General features: G+C 40.3%; 1 protein-coding gene across 50 annotated transcripts in view; it reads right to left on the minus strand.

The window, feature by feature from the left end:
- The window catches only part of LOC117937160 (ankyrin-3-like), a 145,791-nt gene that overhangs the window by 45,151 nt on the left and 87,188 nt on the right, over positions 1–13,452 (minus strand). For 21 of the 50 annotated variants that reach the window (XM_034860930.1, XM_034860928.1, XM_034860927.1 and 18 more), the window contains 12 exons: positions 13,408–13,452; positions 13,086–13,184; positions 12,136–12,333; positions 11,627–11,725; positions 11,334–11,432; positions 11,040–11,138; positions 10,628–10,723; positions 8,913–8,985; positions 8,411–8,470; positions 6,345–6,380; positions 3,821–3,944; positions 651–662 (listed from right to left, as the gene is read on the minus strand). The exon at positions 13,408–13,452 is cut by the window's right edge and continues 54 nt beyond it. In XM_034860930.1, coding sequence (XP_034716821.1) covers positions 651–662; positions 3,821–3,944; positions 6,345–6,380; positions 8,411–8,470; positions 8,913–8,985; positions 10,628–10,723; positions 11,040–11,138; positions 11,334–11,432; positions 11,627–11,725; positions 12,136–12,333; positions 13,086–13,184; positions 13,408–13,452 — 1,040 coding nt within the window. The remainder of the gene's footprint in view (positions 1–650; positions 663–3,820; positions 3,945–6,344; positions 6,381–8,410; positions 8,471–8,912; positions 8,986–10,627; positions 10,724–11,039; positions 11,139–11,333; positions 11,433–11,626; positions 11,726–12,135; positions 12,334–13,085; positions 13,185–13,407) is intronic. The other 29 variants (XM_034860894.1, XM_034860892.1, XM_034860895.1 and 26 more) reach the window with 7 other exon arrangements.

The following is a 13,452-nucleotide window of genomic DNA, read 5'->3' on the forward strand; positions in this document are numbered from 1 at the left end:
AAGGTTCCTGACTTCTATGTAAAAAAAAAACAATACATCATATGATGTTTAAAAGTAATAGTTGCTGAACAGAAGTATTTATAAAGCATAACCACTAGATTACAAATTCCGGTTTGTAAGTAAAAAATAGTTAGTAGCAATAGATTTTGCACTGTCCATTACATGACAGTAAACTGATGAAGGCAAAAGCTAGAGTATTGCCTTCAGATTTATCAGTTCAGGTCCCTGGAAGCTCGATGAAGGAAAACTCCACACAGAAACCAAAATTATGCAAAGCTCCACCTTTGTGGCTAACCCACAAAGGCCCAAAGCATTGGTGAGACAGGAACCACGGTCAAACACAAAAGCAAGCACAACGGGCTATTCTCTGACAAGCAGGGAACACAGCAGAAGTGTTTTCAACTGAAAGGTAGACGATCACAGAAGTGAGCCCCAGTACATAACACAGTGCCTGATGTCAGCATACAAAAAGTGTTAAGAAAAACATAAAAAACTTGGAAAAAAAAATCAGTAATTAGTTAGTAGTCAAACATACACAGTAAATATGTATTACATTGGACCACAAAGTAGCGACTGGAGTCGGAGGGTGCCAGGGGAGGGAAAGGGGTGAAATGGGGGGGGGGGAGGGCTCTTCATGCCTTCAGCCTTACCTGACTTTGGGACTAACAGTAAGAACGGACATGAGGAGAGAATAAAAGATCGTGAACAAACAGAGGAGTGGACAGAGAGATGCTGAAAGGAAATAAGCCAGGTTGGTAGAATGCAGCCAGGTGCTGACTGACCGACCGACCGACCGACCGACCGGCCGACCGACCGACCGGCCGACCGACCGACTGACTGACTGCATGGCTGACTGTCTCTAGGCCTGTAACAATTATGAAATGATTCTCTAAGCGCAATCTTTTGAGACAATTTCCATTTATTTGTTTAACCGCTATTTATTTAAAACATTAGGTAATCTTGCAAGGGGTATGACTGTAATTTCAGTTTTTATGTAAATGTAAGATTAAAATGTAATGTTTCATGATAATAAAGAGGTGCGGTTTACTTTACAGGCTGTGTACCTGTGTTATTACATTGTCTGGGAAATATAACCAAAGGATGCATTGTGGGATTCATTTGAAACTTTAATTTATTTGCAAAAGTAATAAATAAATAAATTTATATTTGTAAAGTGGGCTGAAAGAGACAATTATATTGCTAATCGCTGTACTATAAAATTGTATGTAAACTGTACTATAAAATTGGGAATTGTTCCAGCTCTACCGGTCGCCCCTGTTTTGCATCCTCACCATTTGCTGTGTGACTGACTGTCCAACTGACTTAAAGCACATGTACAATTTACAACTAATTCCCTTATAAACTCCTCAATTTTTGTAATATCAGAGCTGCTTCATCTTCCCCTCAGGTATACTAATTTGGGAGATTTATAATAGAGTGGGAGAAGTGAGGAATTATTTAGGCCTCCAGGGTTCCAGATGTAGAAGTCTCCTTTAAATGTTTGCATAAATGATGGTTTTGGGCACTTCCATGCTTGGATGGGCATAAAAAAAGTCCAAGTCTGTGTATACAGACATTTAAATCTGCATTAACTGAATAGTTTTGGCCACTGTGGGAACCTGGAAAGACTACATTGACTTTTATCACTTTAAAACAGTTGCCAAGGAGTCATGCTTCTGTCCCCCTGATGAATGTAAGTCCAATATTCACTCTTCTTTAAGCTCTGTTTTTGGTCTCCATGCTCCTGAGTTAGATATACTACTGTATGTTCCCGAGCTTGTCGCTAACTTTGTCTTTCTGCTGTTTGGTGATGAGCAGGTAGACATACAGAAAACACACGTAAAGAGTTTTTCAGAGCTGAAAACAGCCGACTGTGACTGAACCAACACAGTAAAGTTGGGGAGCATAAAGCCCAATAATAAGCTGAAAGACACAGAAAAAAAAATCCAGTCGGGTGATAATTCTCATTGGGCTCTTCCCTACGAGCAAACCCTTTCTTATTACGCAGTCTTTTGATCCATTGTTAAAGCGACTGTATAGAGCGTAGTTTCTTTGTCCCTCATTAAGAATTCCAAGTTATGACAACAGAACTGTAGGCGCATGCACATGATACAAGTCTTCCGTGACTGCCGACATAATTTTTTGAACATAGCCATACGGAGAAATACAGAGAGAGTTGTGTGGAGCTGAAAGCCTTGATTAGCTTTGTAGTAACTCATTTTGCAATGGCTTGAATGTAACGGACATTCATTGATGTAAAATAGTTACGCACTAAAGCTTTAATATTAAAGGTAAGAGCGGAGTTCACTGCGACTCCAAAGACGCATTTGGGTAAGAAACTCCAAACTAACGTCAGCCTGAGGTCACGATTACCCTCAATGCTATAGCAATGTCAGCTAATCCTCATGGGTATTGTAGTATTTATATAACAAATAATTCCATCTGATGGCCACAACATAAACCTACAAAATCTTTAGATTTTTTTGGAGACTTGTATGTGTGTATTCTATCTGTTGAAAAACGTTGAGGATATCATTAAAATAAAAACTTTACAACGGTAATATACAGGGGGACAGAACGACCTCTGGACCAAGTGGCTCCTACCACATCACAAATTTAAATTGGGTATAAATGTTTTTAAAAGTTTTAGAACAATCACTGAAAAAACAGACAACATACATGACATCACTACAACTTTCTTTCAACTCGCTAACACTGAGTTTCGTAGATAATTCACTTCCTAAATTGACTGAACCGCAAAGAGATTTGAACTCATTCCTACAGGGGAACCAGCACATGTGTTAAACTAATTCCCACAAACACACATCCCACCCCAATCAGACAGTGTGTGTTGATGTAACCCTGGGCTCAAGGCCATACAATCAAACATGTTTCTAATTTCCTGTGGCTCTGTTTCTGTGTGTGTCACCGCTCAGATATTCAATAATGCCTCTCTGTTCAGCCGGTTGCACAAGTGTCAATATTCTTTGTGTGAGCAAATAAGTTCAACAGCCACAGAAAGTGAACTATGATCTCCCATTGGTGAGAGAAAAGATTTGTGTTTCAGGGGTCAGAATAATGCAAAGTCTAGGTGACATCTTACTTTGTCTGGACAACATATGAATTAATTAAAGACTTTTTCTGTTATAATATTACTTATATTGCATACAACTTTATTAAGTGAAAAAGACTCTTCAGCATGTCTAAACTTAAGTGTATCCACCAAATTTATTGTGTTACGATGATGACTCTAATCACCAAAATGAGACCATGGAGGAGATGTCTCTCACATGCCTGCAATTAAAAAAAGACAAATTCCCCCCCAAAAAACTGTTGCTTCCAGTCTAAGACTGCACTTTGCTATTTTGGACAAAGTGGAAACTTGGAAAGATTTCCTCTCTTTTTGAGCAAGAACAGCGTTCGAAGGTTGCACTGTACCATTTATATGAGGGACTTTACAACATCTGGTCAGTGTTTTTAAGACTCATACAGCTAATAAGCTACGATAGCTCGCTATATGTTTGACTCTTTGGATCTGTGTCCTCCAACTGTCAAGATATTTTGCTTTTAGTCAACAGTGTATATTTGTGTTCACCAACATTGACACCCTGCGAGCCATTATAATGTGCTATGTCTAGAAAGGTTTGACGTTTTTAACGCTTGTGTACCCAAGCCGTTACAAATCAACAACATCAAGAGATGTCTTGTTTTGTGACAGCTGTAATTCAATATCAAACTGCTACATTTACCCTAAGAAAAACTTAGAAATAGTCATAATATTGACTACGGACTGGCAAAGTAGTGTTCTAGTGCGTCTTACCTCTGTGACCGCGCACCAACACTGAAGCCCATGTAGCCCTCCTGAGGGAGCGAGTCGTCCCCCAGCTCCCGCAGGTCCTGGGGGGCCAGATATTTGTCTGTTTCCCCCGTCATCGCATCGTCACCTGCAGGTTAAAAACAGTGCAGAAGAAAGTTACACATTGTCTTTCCATCTTTTATGAGTATCTGCTATGACTATCCCTTTTGTGTGCGACAGGTTAAAAACTAAGTGTACAATAAATGAATGAACTCAATAAAACCCTTAATAAAACTAGCTTTACGTTATTCCTTTAGGGGATTCAATGAATGCAAAGGAAACATATTGGCCCTTGACACATTGGTGTTTCTTGTTTTTGCCGTCCATGCTGACCCTAACAGAGAAGCTCTTTTAGACTGACAGATCAATGCAGCCTCTGCCCAGAGGCTGTTTTCCAGTTCAGCACTAGTTCAACAAGCACACACAAACAAAAGTATTTGCTGTCGCTAAAAGGCTTTTTGTCCCTAAATGACAAACAAATGTTAACAGTAAGCTTGCAAAGAACAAAACTGCTGCTGTCAGAACCTTTTAATGTCAAGTTAGTTCAGTGAGCTAGCAGGAATGGCAATAACAGCGGTTTGACACTTTTATATCTAAATAAAGTTTGATTTAAAGACTTCAATATCCAGTCAATAAAAACCCAGCAGAACTCCATGTCATCACAGCAAAAAAAATCATTCAAGCCATAATAAAAAAAAAAGTGGTAGAAACATACGTTACAGGCCTAGCAGGAAAACAGTAAGCGGCATGTAATTCCCCTCAGAGTTAATGTAGATCCTACTGATGAACCGGCGAGCGCAGAGTTGAAAGGGAGAAGGCAGGAGAGGAGGAGTTAAAGAGGGGAGAGTGGAGCAAGTGCATGCAGGCGGAGAAACGAAACGAGAAAGAAAAGGAAGGCATTCCAGCAACAAAGCACCGAAGACCCCCGCCTCACCCTCCTGTCCCCTCATCCCCTGCAGCTACAGCACCCCTCCCCCCCTCCTTTTCTAAACTTTCCTCACACACACTTTACAGACCCCATCTGGCGACATTCCAGTCCTTTCTCTGAGACCTCGCCGTCTCATTTCAGCCTCCTAAACAAGCCACAACTCACCTTCTGCTTTAAAGCACTTCATTCAGCCAGAAGTGTGCAGGATTTGCACCCTGAACTAACTTTTGCTTTCAACTTCCTTCAAATCTCTCTCTCTCTCTCTCTCTCTCTCTCTCTCTCCTGCACATACACAAACCCACTACTGTCTGTCTCTCTTTCACAGTCCGGCTATCCCACAAACAGATCAGCTTTCTCCCGCCTACCCACCCTGCTCTTGGATTATCCAGTGTGAGTGTGTAGCTCACTGCAGGACAGAAATAGTAAGTGGGTGTGTGACTCAGTTGTCAAACACCTAAACTCTACCTAGGCAGCACCTATAGGAGTATGTACAGTGCAATATACATCCTCACTGCTCTCCTTAACTCTCTTATTTCTGTATTTATCGAAATATTGTGCTTTGTTTTGTCTTGTCCGTCTCTGCTTGTTTAGGCAAAGGTAAAGCAGCAAAAATATTCCTAATATAGCGTACACTTACACTGATATTGATTTCTTTAGGTGTCTAAAATAAGTTTCGCTGCTGCCCCTGTCCACAGCAGTGCATTGCTCAGCTTCCGTGTCGGTACTCCTGTCTGTTTCTCCAAACTTGGGGCGTACCGACGGCCATTTAGGTAATAACCTGATTATAGAGAAGTGGACCTCGTACTACCCCATTTCAAAATATCCAAACTATCCCTTTAAGTCTAAAGTCCAAATGTAAACCATCAATATAGGATTGTCTTAGTCACAGTAGACTGATTAGTTGCCATTTGAGTGGGTTGCCTTCTTATTAACAGTCCTTTATTTGAAAAAGAATTGTAAATAGTAAGTGTGATATATTTAGAATATGAAATGTCAAAGCCAAAGAAAGGCATGCAGGGCCAAGGATGAAAACACAAAACAGATTTTGGATCTTCACCTAAAAGCAACATTGGACACTATGTTATGTGGTAAATATGTTACTGCCTTGTAAGTAGTTAGGTTGTACAATGATTCAGGTTTTCTATCCATGCTGACCACATATTTATTAACTTAACAACTCTGGAAATAACTCTTTGTAAAGTCCAGAACAGTTTGTAAAATACTGCAGAAGGGTTCGTGGGCTTATTTAGACTGTGGACTGTGTGAGTTATTAGAGATGTAAATCATCGTTGTTATTCAGCTGAGCTATGTGAGCCTGTTATGTGTGTGTGTGTGTGTGTGTGTGTGTCTAGAATTACACTTCATATATTTTTAGATCAGAAATTAAAGATGGCCACACTACGCAAGCAAAACATTAGACAACAACTGCCACGCAAATTCAGTGTGATCACAAACATGCACATAAATATACGTATGAAAAACAAGTTTAGTTCAATTAGTCCAGCTGCAAACTGATTATTGGAGTCAGTTACAGCAACATCAGCATTTTTTAAGACTTACAGGAATAGCTGATGCAGATATTTCCAACATCCATCTCTGTTCAAATAAAGCAGAATACACCTTCACCCATTCTTTTCAAACCCTTTGGAATATTTGCAAACATTTTTAAGTAAGACATGCAGGAATTTTAGTGACAGAGACGGCTGTATCCAGTTTTTCTCTCCTTTCCTATGTTCTCTTTCTCAACTCATCCCACAAATTTCTCTTTTCTGCCCCCCCACCCCATATCTACTGCAAGTGTTCTTCACTAGACACACTAAATATTCAGCCAAAGAGACATAATTCATGGGTCAGACCTAGACTTTATGACATACTGCACAGGCCATTCTTCATAGAGATCGATGTGACATTATACTGCATGTTTATGTATGCTGTGTTAAAAAGAACAAGGCTGTTCTGAATAGTTCTAAGCTTCATTTATAACGTGCGAACGTAAAAACATTCGAAAAGCCGCTCAGCTCTTTATCTTTTTTTTGCATGTCTACTCCTTCTGTTCTAACCTGGTATTTCTGCACAGAATCAGGCCGGCACGATTAGTCGTTATACAATCGCAATTTCGATTCACGCTGTTCACAATTTAATTTTTAAATAACTTGTCATCACTGATCGTTGTTTAGGTACATTAAACCACGTTAAAAGTTTGTGCGCCTGCCCTGCGGGGATAGAGATTTTTGTGGATTAGTTGGCATCTATTGCTCAAGAATTATGTGTTATGAACTTTATTTTTTTTTCACTAAATTGAGCTCAAGATTTTCAAAAAAAGCGGTGGGTACAAAATGACTCATGACGAAATCTGATAGGTACGCATACCCACCGTCCCACCAAAATCGACGCCTATGTTTATAAGCTAATCAGCGGTTTGCGCTTGCTTGTTCCAACTTAGATACGCATTCAATTAGCATGAATATATATCCCAGAGAACGGTCCACTTGGTACACATGGGTTATTTGCCCCTAGGTTCATTTTGCATAGGAACTGTCCCTTAATCGTAATAGTCACTTTGATCAAATTGAGGATTTGTTTTTAGGGTGTTGGTGTCAGAAAATAGGACGATAGACATTTGAAGCATCATTTGAAAACCTTAATAGAAGCTTTAAATGTAAAAAGAGAGGAGAAAAAGAAAAGACATTTGGTACAGCCCACATTATAAATGACAGCTGCAGAAATTCAAACTATAGCACACCTGGTAATCTCATGATATTGGTTCATATTAAACCATTGTGGGAAAATAAACTTTTGTTTCTGCAGGCGGCTGAAAGTAAGTGAGCTATTAAAACTGGCATGTGCGATAAGCATTAGACTTCTTAAAAGTGAAATCCTGCCATTCTTTACAAACAACGCGGACACTTGATCACATTTTCCAGAGGGCAGAAGGGAAACGAGCTATTGATTGAAAAATCTCAATATATCAATTCCAAGTTTTTTTCCCCTTAATCTTATCAGTGAGAGTTGGTGAAAAGTTCAAGTTAAGCAGCTTTTTAAACCACAGTAGAGGCCATGAGAAAAGAGAGAGAGACACACACACACACACACACACACAAACAGAAGCAGCTGACACTGTGTTTGCTTTGGCCTGAATGTGTGAAACTACAATGGAAGCGTCACTGACAATCCCCCCCGAAGACAAAGGATCAAGTGTGTGTATGTGCCGTCTACTCCATGGCATGAAAAGAAATCTGTCACACACTCCACAACGCCATATGCAGACAGTTGGCATGGCAACCAGGAAAGAAAAAAAGGCATATTCCCTACATTTCAATACATGAAAATACTGGAGGCTTCACAACAACACAGCACGAGAGAGTCGAAGCGGGAAGCAGCAGCTCAAAGAACTCGAGTACAAGGCGGCGTATCACACTATACAGGACCTCTGACTTAAATATGAAAGATGGAGAACCTTTACTGTAACACAAATAATTTCCTACTTTCAATTAAATAAAGCACATATAAATCATGACATCAAAGAGAAAAAATTGGCGATGTTAGGACTGACATGCAGAAAAAAAGAGTTATGAGAGAAGAAGAAGATTTAAAGAACAAAAAAAATGAAGAAAGATGAAAAATACCTTCTTCCACATCAGATATATAGTCCTCTGTGATCATTTCGGGGACATTGGCTTTACAGACTGTGTAATTGGGATGGAGGAGAGGGTTAGAGAAAAAAGGAACCAAAAAATATGGAAAAATAATATCCATAACCAACTGAAAGGCAACGAAAAGAAATAACATTACATGTTCAAATAAAGCTTTATATCATGATTGTTGATGTCAAATTAGGATATATAATGGAATCAGTTAATGATGGAAACAAAATGGTGGTACTCAGCAACAAAATTAAAATAACGGTTTCTATGACAACAACAGTGGGGATATTTTGCAACCAAGGGACCAGCACTTTGACCTGTTACAGGCCAAAAGCCAAATATGAGTCAACCTGGGATTTCATAGACGTTGGATGTCTCTGCCGGATTTTGTGACTGAGGTCGAGTTGTGTGCGGAGAACTGCTTTGAATGGATTTGATATAATACTGAATTTACACATCAATAAGCAGTAAAATGAATCTGTACCTTCATCATCGGACATGTCCAGCACCTCGTTCATGGTCTCTGGAACGTTCATCTTGTGCTTCTCCGTCACAGTCTGTCAAAACAGTCAATTGTTACAGAAAAGTTTAAATTAAAGCCGTTAATAACACAATGTCTAGCAAATAAAAAAATAAAAGATTCCACAGTATTAAGTAATTCAGTATAACTTTAACGCTGCTTTCATTCATAACTCCAAATTGCTGTTTTTTGGATCGGTGTTGAGCTAGCATTAAAAACACTTCCTGCAGAAGTTTCATGTTAAAAAAAACCTACCAGGAAAGAGAGGGATTGGACTGTAACAATTCAAAATTTTGCAATATAGCTATGCAATTAATTGTCTCAGAAATAATTGCGATTAACAACATTATTGTCTCTTTCAGTCAAATTAACAAAGTAGTAGTAACTAATAGTATTACTTTTTTAAACAAATTAAACTTTTGAATGAATTCCAGGAAACATCTTTTAGTTATATATCACTGTGGAAAGCGTTCTGTCAACATATATTACTGTATGGTTTGCCTCAGCATCTGCCCAGGAGAAGAAGAGACTGCAGCGCATGGTGTGCACAGCAGAGAGGCTGACTGGACAGAGGCAGCTGTCAATCACAGAGTCAGGAAGAGGGTAGCTAAGATTGCTGCCAAACAGTCCAATCCAGCATGTGACATGTTTAGGCTGCTTCCCTCAGGCAGACGGTACAGTGTGATGAGGAAGGGACCTAACGCCACCTCAATAGCTTTTTTCCAAGAGCAATTTCCCTCTAGCCTAGAAATCTGGACGCACCCTAGCAGCAGCAAATGTAGTTTGCAGCCAGGGTCAGTCTAGCAATTCTTCGTTGGCTTGCTTGGTCAGGCCAATAACATTGTGTTTAGAGTCGGTGGGCGGGCTTTACATAAGGTCTGCAGAGTTGCAAAGATACTGCGTGTCCGGGAGACGGGAAGCATGAGATGGAAGGTCTCTAGGCTGCAGCCACACCCCACTCCACGACTCTGGGAGACTTGGTTAAGAACTGAAGAACATTCTTAAAAAAGGAAGATGTGTTCGGATACGGCAAAATCAACTAGCGTTGCTCTGGTTGGTTAATCTTGATGTGGGTCTGGGTAGTCAGGCTAATCCTTTGTGTCCTCCTTAGCTACTAGCAACCGCGTCATTACTTCAAATTCCTCATGGGGGGGGGGGCAGAAACTACGCACTATAGCTTTAAGACTTTAGCTAATGTGCAAAGTAACAGTGTTGTTACAAGAAGTCTTGAGTATCAATTTGATTAGCTTAAAATGGCAAAGTAGACCCAGGGGCAATAAATAAGTAAGTACAAGTACTTGTGGGTTTGTACATGATGCAAAATGTATCATAATATCAAGTAAACATGGAGGAAGTTTTGAGTTTAAATAACAGCAAATCGTAAAAAGCTAATTAGAGAGCAGGTTAGAAAACAAGCAGACATTGTACTATCATATCATAGAACATACCTAAAATAACTGTGAAAAATAAAGATTAATGCCTGTACTGCCATTTAACAATTTAGGGTAAGTGCATATGGACATATTTCAGTCCGTTGTGTTTTCAAGAGTTCTGTTCACTATGTTAAAATAAAAGCCCTTGCAGACAGGCGTTGTTTTATATTCCAAAAGGGAAGGGTTTGTGAAACCAACCGAGGTCAACCAAACACACACACGGTATGTTTGAACACATGCTCTCACCTGAGTGGTCAAAGTCTCCTCTGTGACCACTTTGAGTGTGTCGACTACAGAGATGTAGCCAAGCCTCCTGGCAATGGACAGAGCGCTGTTCCCATTCTGGACACAAAAATAGAATGAAAGAGGCGAGTCATTGGTTTGAAACAGTATCAGGATATCAAAACTATTAAGTACTAAAGTGTGCACTAAAACCTTAATCATCAAAGCTGTTTTACATCTGACTGACTGGCTATTTGGTACTTTTGGTAGAAGTTGGAGACAGAGAACTGATCTAAAATCTATAAAAACTCATGAGCCAGAATCACACTTTAATAAGATAGTGTTTGTCTGAGTTTGTGCGTGTGCATGTGTGTGTGTGTGCGCGTGTGTGTGTGTGTGTGTGTGTGTGTGTGTATGTGTGTGTGTGTGTACTCACAGTTGTGAGTTCGTTGGGCGATGCTCCATGATGTAGCAGCAAGTTGATGATGTGTGTGTGCCCCTGCTGTGCAGCCTGATGGAGAGGTGTGTAACCATTCTGCAGCGGAGGGGAAAAGAGAGTTAAATACTAAACACATAAATTCTTCCCCCACTGATGTGCACAATCACGGATGTACAGTGAGTATTTACTGTCTGAAAATACAGTATGCAATTGCTCAAATCTCTGCACAAAGAAATAAAGGGATTAACAAAAACACACACACACACACACACACACACACTAAATAGTTACCTTGGTCTTAGCGTTGACCTTTGCCTGATTTTTCAGCAGGAAATTTACCATCTTCACATTGCCGTAGTGACAGGCCACATGGAGAGGAGTGTATCCCAGCTGATGATAGAGAAAGTTGGAAAAATGTGATTAGCAAAGAGAAGATCATCCAGGCATTGTTGTTGGTATTGTCTCCTCTTTTTCTGCTTAAATTGTTAAAACTTTATGAAGTGAATAACTTTAGTCGCTGCGGGGCCTGAGAGGCGGTTTGATCTCCAACCTGGTGACTAAGGACAAGAAGACACAATCATTACCTTGGTCTCAGGGTCGATAGTCGCTCCCTGGTTGACTAAGACCTCAGCAACGTTGACTTTATCCTCCTGGGCAGCCAGGTGGAGCGGTGTCAGACCAGACTGAGGACAGACAGACAGACAAACAGTTAAATGTACGGACAGAGAGAGAGATGGAGTGACAGAAAGGCCTTGAATTGAGTACAATACTATCCAGGTGTGTGCTTTATGGGGATCAATAACCAGAGAATGGGAGTTGACCAGACCAAAACCAACACAAACTAAAGATTGGATACAAGACTGACTGCAGACAGACAGATATATACAGATAAGCGTGCACACACACACACACACACACACACACACAAACACACACACACACACACACACACACACACACACACACACACACACACACCTGGCGGAGTTAATAGTCGGCAAAATAACAGTATTTTGCATTTTGAACAAAGGCCCTGGCAATGACAGATGCAAACACATGTATCAGTGGAAACTTTTCCACACAGATCTCGTACCTTATTGCTCATGTTTATTGGAGCGTCTCGAGCCAGCAGCAGCGTCACTATGTCCACGTTGCCTTCCTGTGCTGCGAGGTGCAGAGGCGTGATCCCCTGGCGGGTCACCGTGTTGGTGGAGGCGCCGTACTCCAGTAACGTGGTGGTTATCTCCATCTGATTTTTCTTAGCTGCAATGTGGAGCGGTGTGTAACCGTTCTAGAGACAGAGAAGGGAGTTACCACCATCAGTCACTCACATACAGCCACATTCACAACATTGGGAATCTAAATCTCAGTCTCTTGTTTAATGCAATAGTTTTTTCCTTTTGGGAAATATGTTTCATAAATTCTTTTGATTGCTTTCATCATCTTACATGGAATTCTGCATAAAGCTATATATTGTGATATTAATATATGAATAAACTGAAACTGACTTCAGCCATATTTTCCAGCTCAATTCTCTTTATGTCTACATTACTGCAGTGGTTAGTTTGATTGATAGCCTCGTAAAATGTGCATTGTTAAGGGGTGTACAACTATATTTTAAGCACTTGGAGATTTTACAGTTTGTGTCCAGGACCTGAAGATATTATTGAATAAAAAAAGCTAAAATTATTTTATATCCAGGGTCTTGCCTGAAAACACAATGAGAATAAACGTTATTGGGGCCTAGCAGAATTCAGTGGCAGCACTTTCTGGATAGATGCCATTAGAGTGTTACAGCAAAATGGGAATTCAACCGGCCGATCAACAATGCTTCACTCGGCTATAGTACACAGTGTAATTGCATGTGGGTGTTTGAAACTAGGTCAGCCTGCTTTCAACCTGAGCCAGAACCAGAGAGAGAGAGAGAGAGAGAGAGAGTGTGTTTTGGTGCATCCATGCTCATATTTCCCCACATAAAATGAATAAAATATCTTCTATCTATCTAAGAAACTTTTGATTCAGCTCACTTTAACTGCCTCTTACCTTTGCAGCAGCATGCGGTGAAGCTCCCTGGTTGAGCAAGAGCAGCGCCACCTTCTGGTTATCGTAGTGTGCTGCCACATGCAGTGGAGTTAGTCCACTCTGAACACACACACACACACACACACACACACACACACACAACGATTGTAAGGTGGTGATATGCATACAGAAAAGTGCAGTGTGGGGATACAGAGAATACTGTGGAGGCTTTGAGTGTAGTTATAAAACAAACAAATGGGAGTTGCATACATTATTTAATGTGCCCTTTGTGTGGGAGCTGTTTTTGTCCCTCTTAAAACCATCCTTCTCTCATATGCTTTACCTTCCCAGCTGCATCAGACGGAGCATTTCTCTGCAGCAGCAGGTT

The sequence above is a fragment of the Etheostoma cragini genome, chromosome 21 (genome assembly GCF_013103735.1).
Source record: "Etheostoma cragini isolate CJK2018 chromosome 21, CSU_Ecrag_1.0, whole genome shotgun sequence".
Lineage (NCBI taxonomy): Eukaryota > Metazoa > Chordata > Actinopteri > Perciformes > Percidae > Etheostoma > Etheostoma cragini.